Below are 16,061 nucleotides of genomic sequence, written 5' to 3' on the forward strand. Positions count from 1 at the left end.
ACAATTGCGGTGTCCTGGGGTCACATGATCGCCATTTGCAACCTTCCCAGGCAACTTCCAATAAGCAAAATCAGTGGGGAACCACATGATTCACTTAACCACCATGTGATTCATTTAATGATCACGATTCACTTAACCATGTGATTCATTTAAAACCACCACAAAAATGTTGTAAAATTGGGTGCAGTCATGTGATGCCTCACTATGACCATACCGCTTAACAACATATTTTCCGGTCCCTATTGTTGTAAGTCGAGGACTACCTGTACTTCAGATACCACCTTTGAGAGAGGAAAATAAACTTTATCATGGCAAGAGAAAAACATATGAAATATCTTTGACAATTACAACTACAAATCCTGCCAGAAATGCACACTCATGGACCTAGTTCAAATCTTTTTTTTCAGAGTGAAAGTCTGTGAAAAAGGAAGACTCTCTTACCAGGCTTCTGCAAAGCTTGTAAAGAAAGCTTCTCTTTGATGAAGGTCCATGGAAAGAACTCTTTGGAAGCTGTTTCATGAAGCAATGCCCCATCCAGGATAGACGTGTGTGTGTGTGTGTGTGTTGTATATAAAGATGGTGACGATGACATTGTATTGCCTTGTTTTATGAAAGCTTGTTTCTATGAAAAATGGTTTAAAATCATTTCTGTACTCTATCCTTGGTCCTTGGAGAGAAAAACCAGTATAAGCATATATCATCATCATCATCATCATCATCATCATCATCATCTTGCCACTATACCCACTGTCAGTTGACCCTTGACCAGATATGGCAGCCATTAGATCTAGATTTCTGGTTACTCTGACTCCCTCTTGTTTTATAGGGACCAACAAACTGGGCATATTCCTTCCTTCCCTAAATTATATTGCTGAAATGAATGTTAGTCTTGGAACTGTGAGTTCCATTCATGTAACCAGTTCTTATGCTCAGCATGCTGTGATTCCACCTTTTCTTGAAACCGAGTATTCTTGCTGTCCAAGGGGAAGGAGTGAAAAGAGAGGGAGCCCCCTCCTTCCTAAAGTTTGACCAATCCTAGGAAAAGGGTAACCAGAACTTCAGAGGTTGAAGCAATCTGCCTTCCATTAAGGAACTGATGCAGCCAGCCTTAAGCATGTCATTTATGCACCATGAACATTCTACTGGATTCCTACATTGCACTAAGCCAGATGTATTTTAACTGTGGTCTGTTGAATAAACCACAATTGGCTAATTCCCCATATATTGTAAAGTCCAAGCCAAACAACTTTATGGCATAGCAGTGTGTTTATCAGTACTCTGGCCCAAGGTTAAACCACCCTGAGCCAGCAATAAACATCTGCACACATTAGTCTGGGCATGCTGAATTCAATGGATGGATGGAAAGCCAGAGATGGAACTGAACCTCTTTCTCTGAAGCATCATCCCCGCCAAACAGTGACTATGATCAGGGCTGTGATCTTCCAACAACTCTATCCTTTACTTAGCTGGAGGCATCTCTCATGCAGAGCCCTTTTCCCCTAACCTTCTAGCATTTTATTGCATCTCATTCTTGTTCTTTGCAAAAGAGTGTCAACAAAATATTTGGTTTGAATACTCCACATTAAGAATACTCCACATTAAGCAACACAGTTTAGGATTTATTGGTTTTTGCTTGTTTGTTTCCATATCTATATTTACACATCAGTTATTTATAACACCTGAAGGTTTCTGCATAGTAAGATGAACATTTCTTGGTGGTGATCTTATGAAATCATTACATTGCAGGAGGCATTTTTCAGTCACAGTACATGCAAAGTGTCCAGCCCATAAGCATTTCTCTCACCAGAGCTTAACACTCTTGTGATTTGAGCAGCAACGGTTGTAAATTTGTTTGGGTGCCAAAGCATTTCAATAAGCAATTAAAATAATAATAATAATAATAATAATAATAATAAAAAATAATAATAATAATAATAAAATTCTTCAAGCTTTAAAACCATAGAATCTTAATTTTGTCCTGTTTGAAATATATTTCAAATTGAGATGAGTTGAAGTAGAAATGAGATGACAAGATCAAATGAGCAAGTCCTGATGGAGTTGTTTAATTTACACAAATGGCATTATTCCTTTGGGAATATGTGAGATTGAGTAGAGAATCCTACCATTCCTAGAGCTTTGGGAACATAGGATTGATAACAGCAACTCCATAAACTGAAGGAGTGCTAGTGGAGGAAAAGCTGAAATCTGATGGAGGCCCCCAGGTATGGAAAGAGAAGTGGAATTGTCGTCAGTTCCCCTTTTCCCTTGAATGTCTGCTCTTCCCTATTGGGCAAAGTTCCCATAATATTCCATGCAGATTTTTCAAGCGCTGCTAAAGGTAGCTGAGGGAAAGAGAAATCAGAATTTTCCCTCAGTTCCATGAGCTATGAATATCCACAACTGGAACTCTGTTCCTGGATCCCTTGATCCAAGCTATGAGCTTACATTGTGGATGGACAACTAATAAGCACGTGATTGTATTCCAGTTCCATCAGCCCCAGTTAGCCAGGCAAAACGACAGAAATGATGTGAATGGGAGTCTAGCAAACGTGGGAATGGAAGGTTCCATATGCTCATTTGTTATTGTCATAATTCCCTTCACCATTGAGGTAAATAAATTTTCAGAGCAAAACATACATTTCCATTCTTATCTCCTCTCTCACCACATGAATGGAAAGGATGCTTGGCATATGTAAGGAACATTGTCTGTTGGGTCAGTTCTCCAGAGAAGACGAAGTTGTTTCCCTGTTCTAAGCATTGAGAAATGGCTGTTCTTCCATCCCCTCCCCTCCCCTCCCCTCCCCCCTCCCCTTGCATCCCTCCTCCCATTCCCCCCTCCATCTGTCATTATACAGTATATTTCATTGTATAAGAGCCCCTGACCTATAGGAAAAAAGTGCTTTTGTTTCAGCTGGCCACTTCCTTTGCCAGCTATCCCATATGTTTATACTCAGATCTGTCTCGTGGAATTTGGACTTGGTTGGCTGTCATTTTGAGATGGATGTGATAAACACCAAGCGTTATCAAAATCACCAATCCCAAGATCAAGCCCAGGATGAGAGGAAGCGTTTCTTCTAATTGCTCTCTTTGATCCACTGGACATTTATGTTCTGCAGCAGAGGCAAAAGGGAAGAATGGAGAGAGACAGAGAGGACAGTTATTTCGCATGCAAGTATTTCTCCTGCAAAACAAATGATTACTTTCATTTTCCTCTGAAGACTTCATGACAACAGACAGATGCCTCACCATCATACATACCCTCGCAACAATCCTGAGAGGTAGATTAAGCTGAATAGAAGAAAATGGACTGTCTTTAGATTCCCCAATATGTGGGAGGTGAATCTGGATCTCCTCAGACCTAGGCTGAAATTTAGCCCATTGTATTAAACTTGTGCTGCATGAAACTGAGGAGGAGGAAAATTTTAGTGTAGCACAAGCCCCTTATGCCCTTGAAAGTCCTGAGAGGCACACTGTTTGGGCAAATCAGGGACTCAAAGCAGGCAACCTGAATCAATGTTCTCCGATCAATTATTAGGTGAATGTAAGCCTTGCCCTACCCGCGTCCTTTCCTATTGCTCGAGAGGATGGGTCATTGCCTCATGTGCCAATGACCAAGTCCACCAGAGTAGTGATTGCTGCTGCTGGTGCTGTATCAGTACAGCTCTGGCAATAAAGTGGTTCTGATGGCAATGGGAGAAGATTAATGCCCATAACAATAACTCTCTCTGCTACTCCTTTATTAGTAACTTTGATTGTATTTTAATTGAATTTTTCATTGTTAGTTTTTACGGTTGTCTTTTTTATTGTGCGCCACCCAGAGTCACAAATCTGTGAGATGGGTGGCTATATAAATACAATGTATAAATAAATATGTCCATATGGGAATAAAAGGGACTGCATCTCTTTGACAGAACTGATCGTTTGCAAATGCCCAAACTCAGCAAAGCACATGGCTGCAGTCTTTCATAGGGCTCAGCCTATTTTATTATTTCCCCTTCCCACCCCATCGGATTCTTCAACTCTGAGGCACCAGAATGTACCTTGAATTCACTCCCTTGACTTGCACAGAAATATAACTCTCATTCCAAGAATTATTGTAACATGCTCTTCATGGGGCTGCCCTTAAAGGGTATCTAGAAGCTTCAGCTGGTGTAGAATGCAGCTGCGCGGGCAGTTACAGGTGTCCCTAGGAAGGCACACATCACACCTCCATTCCGCAAGTTGCATTGCCAGTTTGCTTCTGGGTGCAACTCACAGTGCTGGTTTTGACCCTTAAAGCCCTACATGCACGGGACCAGGTTATCTGAGAGACTGCCTCTTCCCGATCACATCTACCTGTCCCACCAGGTCAGGCAGGAGGGCTCCCATCTCCATCTGGTGGGACCAGGCAGCATGCCTTTTCTGCTGTGCCCCCTCCTCCCCCCCAGGTGAGGTTAGCCCTATCTCTGTTAGCCTTCTGGAAGGTCTTTAAAACATGGTTTTTCACCAGCCTTGGGGATCCCAAGGAGGCCCTGCAAGATGGCTGTATGAGATTAAGTGATATTTGTTCTCCCACTTTCTTGGGTTTTATCTGTTTATTTTGTTGATCTGTTTTATTTTTGATCATTTTAGATTCTTATGGAGTTTTTAACTGTTGTTGTGTCATATGCTGCCCAGAGTCATGGGTTTGTGAGATGGGTGGCTATATAAATATACCAAATGAATGAATGAATGAATGAATGAATGAATGAATGAATGAATGAATGAATGAATGAATGAATGAATAAATAAGAGCCGTATGACCATCCAGTGCTAGGGTGTGTAGGGAGCAGAGAAGACAGGCCCATTTGATAACCAGACATGGTCACAGAAGAAATGAAGGTTGAACTTGTGAGTAAAAGAACAGACTGGAGGAAAACCATGAGGAGAGCACTTGGAAAAGAAGCCAGTTTTAAAAACCTTCAGGTCAGGAAGCCATTTGGTGGAACAGTATCAGTTCACTAGCTTGCTGACAAAATCTACTCTTTCCTATTATCTTTTAATCTGCTGGATCCCATATGCTCATCTTGGCCGTTGCCTTGATAAGAGTTATAATCTGATCTGGTGCAACCTGCTTGTTCCCCTATTGTCTGCTTTGATTCAGTTGGCAGTTCTCAAATAGCCAGCTGGGAGAAAGCCTGGAGGGATTCTGCTTCAAGCAAGCAAGCTGTGGCTAGGGCCATTTGACATGTTTACTTTTGAGAAATAAAATTAAGATGTACAGGTAAGCCCAGCCTTGGAACTCAGCCAAACTCACCACTGATGGTATTGCTAAAACAAGAGAACCACACATTTCTTCTCAAAATTGCATTTGTGGAGAGTTGTGGCCCAATCAAGAAACCTTAGAAGTAGCAAGCTCTTTTGGCCAAAGCTCAGGGCCAGTCCTACCCTTAGACAGTATGAGGCAATTGCTTCAAGGAGCAGATGCTAAGAACTGGTAGTAAGGAAGACCAAGCTGTGTGCCACCTAGGCTGTTCTGCACTGGTTAAAATAACCTGCTGTCTTCAGTTACCAGGCTGGCCCTTTGCAGTCTTGATGGAAGATTCAGATGCAATCCAATTCATTTTTCTACTTGCAATGAGAGAGGAGTATATCATGCTGTTCTTTACCTCTGGTGCAAAAACATCTTGAGCCAGCCCTGCAAAAGCTGTCTGCTTAAAATGCATACTTGACTCGGACACACTAAACTTTCCTCAAAACTTTCCAAAATGCACTCTTTTCTTCAGACTATTTTTTTGTTAACGTAGAAAGGCATGCTACACAGTTCCTGAATTCCTGAATATGATTTGAGATCACAAAATGAAAAAAGAATACAGCTTTCTGAATAATGTGATTTGTGAGCTAAAGTAGCCAGAGATTACATATCCCAAAACAGCCTTAGATTTTATTCTTGCGTTAGAGTCAAAACTATAATGATAATGCTTTTGAGTCGGATCAATATAGAGAATTTGCCCAGGAGACATGAAAGCATATGTGCAAATTTCAATTAGGAGTCTGTCTAGTATTCAAGTCACAGTTGCACATGTGCCTATTTTACAGACTGAGAACTACACAAAAAAGAATTCATTGTATGAAATCAAGGTTGAACTGAAATACTGTCAAGAATGCAAAATGAGAGCAGCATATGAGCAGAAGGAGGACAGCAATTCCCACCGTTTTTTTTAAAAAAAGAAGAGGAGCAGGAGAAATCACAAAAGAAGTCACAAGTCTTCCTGTTAAATAACCTTTATCAGACATTGGTGCAACAGTAGTGCAGTCAGCCACCATAATCTGAAGCACTGCCAAGATGTCAAATAAAATGGGTATACTGGAGCAATGAGTGAAAATGGACTAAGGTGGGAATCAGCAAGGACATTAACTATTAACCAGGGGCACAATTATAGCGTAACCCACTTGAGAGGCCTTTGATCATATTGATTATGATGCCAAATTTCAGACCTCTCTAGCAACAATGAGCACTGAAAACAATTAATCCAAGGAACAAACTTCTTTACACTCAGGTTAGCAAGATTAATTTGGAAAAAAGATTATAATAACAACCCAGCAATTACAGCCGGTACACTTTGTTTCATATCAGGAATCTTTATCTAGGCCAGTGTTTCTCAACCTCAGCAACTCTAAGATGTGTGGACTTCAACTCCCAGAATTCTCCAGCCAGCCATCCTGGGAGTTGAAGTCCACACATCTTAGAGTTGTCAAGGTTGAGAAACACTGATCTAGGCAAACCAAAGCAGTCAGATTCTGATTCTCCTTCACACACATTTTTGATGCAAGGGGGAGGAGGCCTGAACCTGAAACTGTTTACAAAATGGTTACTGGCCTCCTTACCAGGGTGATAATCAGCTCTTACACCAAGTATTCTATTATACGACTTTAACCTGCCCTCCTGTTGCTAGCCATCTGCATTTTCCAGCCCCAGATTTTCCACTTTTTTCATGACCAGCTTCCTTCCCCTTTACTCCTACGATCTAGTCCCTTTCCTATTCCTCCCCTAGGCTCACTTCTAAGTCCCTGTTTACTTTCCTTAGATCTCAACTTTGCCTTCAAATGTTTGTAACCAAACTGTAGAGAGAGGATTGCCTAGAAGAACTGACTTGTTCCAACTAACTCCCAGTTAAATGACTAATTTAAGGCAGTTGTATCATTCTGTTGTTTGTGAATGCACAGAATAGCAAACGTGTAAAATGGTGTACATTGGGACAAAAAATAAGTTTAATGACATCTGAATAATCATGAAAGTAATCAAGGGTTTATGATGGGAATTTCAGTGCCATCAACAAGATAGTGTTTAGTATTGTAGCAATAAAAAAGGCAAAAATCCATATAGAGAATATTACAAAAATTAAACAACCAGTAATGCTATTGTACATGTGGAATTTCATAAACCTCTCAAATAAATAATTTTGAGATCAGGGGAAAAAAAAGGAAGAAAGACCAAACAAATTTATTAGACTTTGCTAATGATAATGATTCATAAATCTCGAGTAGTAATGCAGATGTAATGGGAGAGAAAATATTTTCTCCCACCCTACTCAACACTTCTGGTCAGCTACTAAAAAACATATGCAATAGACTCAGAATATACAAACAGTATGTTTTTCTACACAACATATCATTAATTTATGGACTCCTTGCCAGAAGATTAGATAGGCTAATTACTATTAGCCATGGTAGAATCATAGTTCTGAAGAAACCTACCACCTATCAATGATCTACTATGTCTGCTTAACAGATCATCTGCAACACAGCTGCAGCATACCTCAGAGAGGGCTGTTCAACCTCTGATGCAATGTCTCCAACAAGGGAAATTCCCATCTCCTTTAGTATTCCACTGTTGAAGAGATCCTAGGGTTTCAATGAAATCTGTACTCCTACCATTTCTCCCCATTGATTCTATCCTGCCCTTTAGAACTAGAAAGTCTGCTTCATTCTTAAAATGTCTATTTCATAGATGGTCAGGATCTCCCTATTCAGAAGGAAACTATCTCTGGACAGCTATTGTTGGAAGTCAAAAAAAGGCAGGATTGTTGGCTTCATGCACTGGACTTAAAATAGCAAGAAGCATGCTTGACTATTTGGATACTTAGCCTAATCCAACAGGGATTTTCTTACAATTTCATATATTTGCCCCTTATTTATGCACACTGGACTATGACATCCATGCATTATTACACGCACACACAAACATTTAATAAACCCTCCATAGTTTGCGAGAAAATGCTTGAGCTAGAGGAATATATAGAGTATCCATTATATAAGAAAGACAATGATTTATAGAAACTTGGAAAAGTTTAGAGAGAATTCAGAACAGAAAGGGAAACCAAGAGCATGATGAAAGGCATGTTGACATTGTCCCTTTTCAGTTCAGGACCATAAACTTTTGCCAGAATAGCAATGAATTATTATTATTATTATTATTTTAATCTGCACTCAGTCGTTACCGACTCTGCAGTGACTGCTTTTGGACGAGTCCTTTGCAGTTTTCAAGGCAAGGTGTTTCGGAAGTGGCTTGCCAGTCCCTCCTTCCTAGAGCAGAGCCCAGCTGGTGAGCGCAGGAGGCGGGGTTTCCGTTGCTTTGCGCCTTTTTCAGGTGAGCGCCAGCAACTGCTCCCGACTCCTTTTGCAAGGCGCCGCCAGCATTTTTCCTCCCACTGGAGTGAGACTACCCATTTATCTACTCACGTAAGTTTTCAAACTGTTGGGTTGACAGGAACTGGGGGAGGAAACAGGAGCTCACTCTGCTACGCAAAGGCTGGGCTCGAACCGCTGAAGTGTCGACCATTTCTGGCCGGTAACTTTCAGCGTCATTAAGCCGCTGCGCCACTGCGTCCCCCCGATGAATTATACCTACTGAGAAATAAAATCTCCAGCTACCAATAAGCAACCCCCCCCCAAAACAAACGGTGAAAGAAGGCATTATGGAATGCCATCGGAAATAGTTTGTTCTTCAGCCAGTGCCATCTTTCCTGTGTCCACTCATATCACTCACTGCCAACTCAAGTGAGACTGTCAGGTGTCACCATTTTCCCCATCCCTAAATGCTACAGGCTTCTGCCCCACGCTTTCTTCCCAGGCAAAGCCTTGGCGAAAACCCAAATCTTACACCCAAAGTCCCAGTGAGTGCACCAGACACACAATTTATTTTATAAATTAAATGAAGGAGCCTTCTCCACTGAAGAAACTCTTCATCTAGGATCACAGAATACTGCTCTTTATCCACCCCAACCTTCCACAGAAACAGCCTGCTTCCTCAGTCAAGAGTCTCCATTAACCTTCCAAATTGCACCTAAAAATTGCCTAGCATCCAGAGGTCCCTTACCTTCACTGAAAACAAAATCAGAGCTGATGTCAAAGGGCTGGAGGCGGACCTCTGACAGCAAGAGAATGACTGATTTTTGGTGGTCGCTGGAGCTTAAGGTGATTGTCTGCTGAGCTTGACATTCATAAGACTTCCCAGCTGGGGTGACTAAAGCAGAGAGATGACGCGTTGTGACCGTGTGCTTCCCAGCTGTCAAGAGGAAAATGTTATCATTGGATGAGTACCATACCTTTTTTCTCCTAGGCCAAAAGACTAATTCAGCGTGCCATGGCCAACCATATGTCTTTTTAATTTACTCTATAAGTATTTTCTACACATTCTATATTAATTAATAGGAAAAATATGTATTTGTGATAGTGTTAACAAGAACATCAACATTAAAAAGACTTTGGAAAATTTCTAAAGAAAACAAGGAATTTGATCAAATTGCTCAAGAGTCCTCTTTCTTTGTTAAGGGGCAAAAAGTTAAATTTGAATATTGACAATGAACATCAACAATGTCTGTCTGTCGGTAAATGTACATTTTGTATGTGTGTATGTTTTTACTCCTTTTTTGCTTTTTTTCTTCTTTTATAATTTTGTGAATTCTTTTATATATATATTTAGTCAATAAAAATATGAAGAAAAGTCCACTGTTACAAATCAGATACAGATTGACATTAAGAACTCTCCCAGTGTTCTGTGTTTGGAAGAAAGAGAAATAGCTTTTCTAGTATATTTAGAGATTTAACATGTGTTCTTACAAATTAGGCTATAATTCTAATAGACAGATATTAGAAGGAGCTGAGTAGCAAGAGAGAGCTGAACAATATGCAGATGAATGGGCACATATTCTCTCATACATGTAAGAAAATATTCATGCTGGTTGTACACAATTAGAAGCATAGAACATTAACTTCTGCTTTCATGACATTCCTCCAGTCCTTGTATTCAGAACCACACAGCATAATGTGATCACAATCACTGGATGCATAAGCAAAAGATGCTTTATTTCCCATTAGGATCCTAAAATGATGCTCACAGTTCAACACCTAATGGCTTATGCTGATGACAGCAGCTATGACGATCCTACAAGGAATAGCAAGTCCTGAATAGAAATTCAGCATTACCGCAGTGCTGTTATTAGCTTTTTATGACTAGATCCATCTTGACAAAACCCACGCGTTTGAGGATAGCATTCCCAGGAATCACACTCCATCATTCATGTACAGTCACATGTAGCCCTCTCAGGGCTACATCACAAATTGGTCCTGGGTGGTTGAATGAAGCAAAGCAGCTCCAGAAGCACTGCTGATGGGGCAGAATTGGACCTTAAAGAGCCAGATGGCATGTCCTATTGGATGATCTCTGGACACTGCTGACCACAATTCCCACAAAACACAACCGGTCAGAGGTATATGCTTGTGGGGATGATTGGAATTGTAGACTGATTCATCAGAAGGGGAAACACTTGTGAAAGTCTGTGCTGTCCAATGACCCTTTCACAAAACCTGTCAGCTTCACAAATTATAGGAAAAATTGACAGAGTGGATAAATAAGCACAATGTAAACATCTGAAACTGAAAATGGTTGTAAATCTTTAAAATATAAACAACCTACACGATGATGAAAAGAAACACAGAAATCTTAACAAATAAAGTTAGAATTCAGAAAGAGTAGAAATATTTATTCTACTTACGTTAAACTGGACTGCAACAGTACAACCACTCATCTAACAGTAAACCCAGTTCATTCAAGCAAGATTTATTTTGGAATAAAATTACACTGAATGGCTTAGAATAGAATAGAATTACACTGAATGGCTTAAATAATCCTGATTTTAAAAAGATATATCCAGCCTGGCTAAACTATGTATTCACATATAATGACTATTGGATTATATGTGAAAGAGCTGGTGCATTTCAACCCACTCTGAAAAGGCACCATAGTATTTTTATATGTTATTGTAATGTAAAATAGACTTTTCCTCCTAATTTATACTTAGAAAGAAATAGGCAAAGGTTTAAATGATCCAAATTGTTCAGGAACAGATAAAATACAGATGGATGGGTCTTGGGCATGCTTCAATGCAGCAACAAGGAAAAAGATCACGTCCCAGAACATTCTGCACTGCAGAGGTGCCCCGTGACAAACACAAGCACCAAGAGGATGCCCATAAGAAAGAAACGCAAAGAAATTCAATAGAAACACTGCCCATTAATAGAAGCCACACAACTGGGGAGAAGGTGGGCATATTTTAGAGCACAGTAATTGCATTCAAGATGTGCAGTATCTACTAATCATTCCCAATGCTGGATTGCTTGAGTTTTCCAAAATAAAAAACAAAAAATTAAATACCAACTTCAAAATCCAAGTAAAGGCTACCATAAAATAAAATCAAGTTCTCCAAGGTCCCGTCCAACCCCGTGATTCTATGATTCTTCTAACTGCCCTTCGGGGATTACATGAAACTCCATTCTGTAACTGTCTAAACCCAACATCTGCACTGTTTGTGCCGGGCCCAGGATTAGAAAACAAAATGCTTCCATCACTGCAAATGGGGTTTTGCAATACTCAAGAAATAATTTATAGTTGCCATCCCTAAACTAGCAATGTTACATCATTTGGGTGAAGAGTCTTTTGGCCTTGGTTAAATAATCCTTGTCCAGGGATGATTTTTTAGACTCTGATTTAGTCTTCATTTATTTGCCTAACAATGATTAAACATGAAAAAATGAAAAAGGTAGTCCTTTCCCCCCTTAAGAATGGAGTGATTTCCTAATATTTTAATTAATTGATTGCTTCTATCTTCGTATGACAAAAGGACAATCGCATGACACTGTTTAACGGAAGTAAGTCCGATCTGCTTCATTTTAAGCTAAGCACGACTACTAGTGTGGGAGCTTTTTTGCTAGGCCAGACCTCAGTTTGTTCAAATGCACCAAACTGCGGGGGGCCTGGGAGCGTACGGTATGGCTGGCCTACAGCAGGGACGCCCTTCTTTTCCCCGCTCAAGGCAATCCGCGGGCTCTTGGAACCGACCGGCGGCTTCGGACGAGCCCAAAGGCCGGGCAGGCGCTGCAGGCGGGACAGCCCCCAGGCCGGGCCCGAGTCGGCTCGCGCAGGGATGAGTCTTGCAGGGACGGGATCTGGGCTGAAGGAGGAGCCGTCGGGGAAATGCGGGCGCCCGGTTTTATCCGCAGTGCGGGCTGGGGGGCGGGACCGGCCTCAGGACTGAGCAGGCGAGTTTGGAGGGAGACGGGGAAAAAGCGGGGGGGGGGGGCTGGCTGGCAATTATTCCGGCTCCCTCTCGCTGGAGCAGCGCAGGCAGAGGCTTCGAGGCTGCAAGCAGGAGGCCAGGCCGCCTGTGAACGGGATGGCCTCGGCGGCTCTCTCCTTTGCCCGCCGCGCCCCAGTCTTTGGGCTAGAGCGAGCCCGAGGCTTCTCCAGCCGGCCGCCCCCGCGAGCAGCTCCCTCCCCTCGCTGCCCCCACTCCCCTGCCCCCCGGCCCGGCTTTCGCCGCGCAGCACTTACGGCTCACGGCGCCTTTGAAGTAGGTGCTCTCGGCGCTGTCGTAGAAGAACTGGACTCGGCTCATTTTCCACCAGGCCTCGGGGCCAGAACTTGTGTTGCGAGTCTCCTGCCGAGCCCGGGAAGGCGGGGAGGGAGAAGAAGGAGGGAAGGGTGGCGGGGGCAGAGAGGGGCAAGAAAAGACAAAAGGTCGAGGCAGGCCAAGGGAAGCCTCGCCTCCCCCCGGGACTGGCCTGGCGAACAGTCGGCCCGTGCTCGCAGCTTTCTGAGCTCGGCCGCCCTCCCGGCCGATTTCTCGGGGCAGAAGGAAGAAGATTGACCTCAGCCGTCGGCTGCCTTCTTCGGCGCCTTTAGCGACTTCGTACAGTCGAAAAGTAAGGCCCCGTCAAGCTAGCGTCTCATCTTATTTCTCTCTCCCGCGACAGTATTTTGTTCCTGGGCTCCCCTCCCTCCAGCCTCCGCCTGATTCCCGCACTTTTTTCTTTCCGCGGGTCCTGCGCGGTGATTCTGCCTCCCCCCTCCCCCCTCCCCCCCCGCGATCCCCGGCAGCCTTTCCAGTCCGGGCTCCTTCGAGCCAGTCGAGGCGGACCCTCGGTGCCTTCCCTTCGATACCTTGGAAAAATAAAGGCTGAGGGTGTAAGCTCTGTAGAGCCACGAAATGTGGAGCTCGGATTCGTTGCTGCCGCATTTCCCTCGCTCCTCGGCTCCGCGGGAAAGCGGGATGTAGGCTTGCTCGGTGATCATCTGAATGCACGCGCGCGAACACAACAAACGGGAGCGTTAGGCGCCGACGCCAAACACTTCCACAAAGAGAAGGAAAGGTTCTGCGGGAGCATCAAGGAAAAGGTACGGGGTCCCCCCCTTCTCCTCCCCCCCCCCACTCCCGCTGCCTAATATAATAGATAAAAAGAGCATAAATATGGTTAGCTTCAGCTCCCCACCACAGCGGGTTAGAAAGAAGCGCAGCCTTATTTACCGTACCGCCCGAGATGTAATAATAATTACCCATAATAGACCAACGCTCCCCCCCCACCTCCGCGCTTCAGGGAATCGAGATGAGTAATTATATATTGTCATTCCCTTTCCCCCTCCGATATGAAAAAGAAAAGCATTAAAGTAAACTTTATGCACTTTCCACGATTCAAAAAAATTCCTTTTTGCAGCGAAAGGTAACAGCTTTTGTTCGGGGAAAGATTTGGGTCGGTGAGAGCGGGAACTGGGGAAGCGGGGGCAGGACAGACAACAGTTTGCAAACGATGTAGATGGGGGTGGGGATGTTTTAGCATTTCCCCCATGTGAGTGACAGGGAGGGGGAGAAAGCGAAGTTGCATTACCTTAGCAACATGCCGCTTCTAAAAAGGCTGCAATTATATTTAAGATTAATTCTATTCCCCCCTCTCTCTCTCTCTCTCTCTCTCACACACACACACACACACATACACGCACACAAGTCTAAGCTCACAAATATCCCCCAAATATTGAAATCGATCCTTTTCACGCTTTTAATACCCGATATTCAAATTAGGAGAAAAGAGAATCTTACATCAACAAAATTGCTGGCCCAAATTTCGTAGGGGACAATTAATTTCGCAGCGAATTCCGCCATGAGGCAGGTCGTTCCGTTTTCCCGAACTACAAAAATAGCTTTTTCGGGATTGGGAGATAACCCCGAAAGGTTTTCCGCTTCTTGCTCCGCCAAGCTGCCAGCTAGTGCGTCTGTTGGGAAGAAAAATAGGGGAAGAAAAGAGGACTCAGACCTAAGCTTGCCCACGTTGCTTGAACAGGGAGATTTCTCTCTACTGGCAGCTTCTGCCTGCTCTGAGCATGAAGTTAAACCATCTGGAATTTCGCCAGCGAACCCCAGCGATCTGCCTTTCCCGGGGCGGTGGGGAGTGGAGGGGGGAAGCTATTTAGTTTCATCTATTTTTCTTTCACACGGGCCACATAGGCGAACGTTTCTGGCTGTTTTCCTCTCCCCTTTCCTCAAACCGATTTGACAAAGGCGAATAGGTGGAACATTTTCGCGATCGGCGGGGTGGGGGCTGAAGACGGGAAAGCTTGTACTCACGGAAAAGCAAAAGCAGCCCCTGGAGTCCCGGGATGGCTCCCAGGCTTCCGCACCTTCTCCGCTCCATGCTTCCCAAGCCGAGCCCGTAAGGAAGAAGGCAAGGAACGGGAAGCCTCTGGGATGGGCTTCCCTCGCCCGCTCCCGCTGCTGCAGCGTCGCTGCGCGGAGGCGAATGCGCCTCGGTTACTTTTCGGAGCTCTGGTAAGTTGTGGGGAGGCGGGGTGTACGTGGCAGGCCGGCGGGAGCTGTCCGAGGTCCTGAGCCTCCACCGTGGTCCTCACACGTTCTTCAGCTGGTTCCGGAGAGGGAGCTGTCCGGGCTACCGTCCCACAGCTCGTGACTTGCTGCAACTCGCGCAACAGAAAGTTGAACTTCAAAGGGCCAGTGCCAGAGATGCCTGGTAAAGCATCTGCTTCGGATTGAAACCTCTACCAATGTTGTGTCCTTCCCCATCCACTCCCCCAGATCGTTGTCTTCATCATGCAGCTCCAATTGTCTTGAAGAAGTCCAACTACGCATCCTTCTCCCTCCATCCTTCCTCCAGAGGACGCCTCTTTTATTAATTTCACAAGATAGCGAAGTTTAAAATGCTCCTTCATGATTCTGTTTAGGATAGTGCCCCTCCTCCTATCCAGCAAAAAAAAAAAAAAAAAAAGCCTGTTAAAATGCTGCTTGCTAGGGCTGCAGAACATCAGGATAGTTTTGAGTGATAATGAGTGCCTGCCTACTGCCATTCTGAAAATTGGTGGATGTTACAGGGATAAATCTTTAGCCAGATTTTGAGGTTATGCACCATAAACACAACCTTATAACGTGCTTATGAAACTCTCCAATAATGCAGAAAATTTATATTAGTGAGACAGGAAGAAGCTGAAAAATCAACAAAATTGCACAAAGGGGAATGTGTAGAGGGGGAAAAAAAGATACTCAGGGATCTGAAACCAAATGGGGTAAGGTGCCCTTCCAAATCTCTCTCCCTCTCTCTCTCTCTCTCTCTCTCTCTCTCTCTCATATACACACCACTTATTCAGATAGATATACTTGGCTTAGAGAGAAATAAAAGAGGTAAACTCAGAAGACAGTGCAGTTTGTCAATTTAAATGGAGACTGTGGTCTTCAAACTTTGTACCAAAGACATAACATAAT

At 43.5% G+C, this 16,061-nt stretch overlaps 1 protein-coding gene across 1 annotated transcript; it reads right to left on the reverse strand.

The window, feature by feature from the left end:
* Positions 1 to 779: 779 nt before the first annotated feature.
* Positions 780 to 15,078, reverse strand: LAMP5 (lysosome associated membrane protein 5). Its single transcript, XM_088150481.1, has 6 exons — positions 14,916 to 15,078; positions 14,391 to 14,563; positions 13,460 to 13,591; positions 12,851 to 12,956; positions 9,338 to 9,526; positions 780 to 3,110 (listed from the first exon to the last, which is right to left on the reverse strand). The coding sequence occupies exons 1-6, from the start codon at positions 14,980 to 14,982 to the stop codon at positions 2,932 to 2,934; spliced, it is 846 nt and encodes a 281-aa protein (XP_088006607.1). The 5' UTR covers positions 14,983 to 15,078; the 3' UTR covers positions 780 to 2,931.
* Between the last annotated feature and the right edge of the window lie 983 nt (positions 15,079 to 16,061).

The sequence above is a fragment of the Python bivittatus genome, unplaced genomic scaffold, assembly GCF_059951505.1.
Source record: "Python bivittatus isolate LINGU-HERP-01145 unplaced genomic scaffold, Pbiv_v1 ctg000020_np1212, whole genome shotgun sequence".
In the NCBI taxonomy this organism is placed as follows: Eukaryota; Metazoa; Chordata; class Lepidosauria; order Squamata; family Pythonidae; genus Python; species Python bivittatus.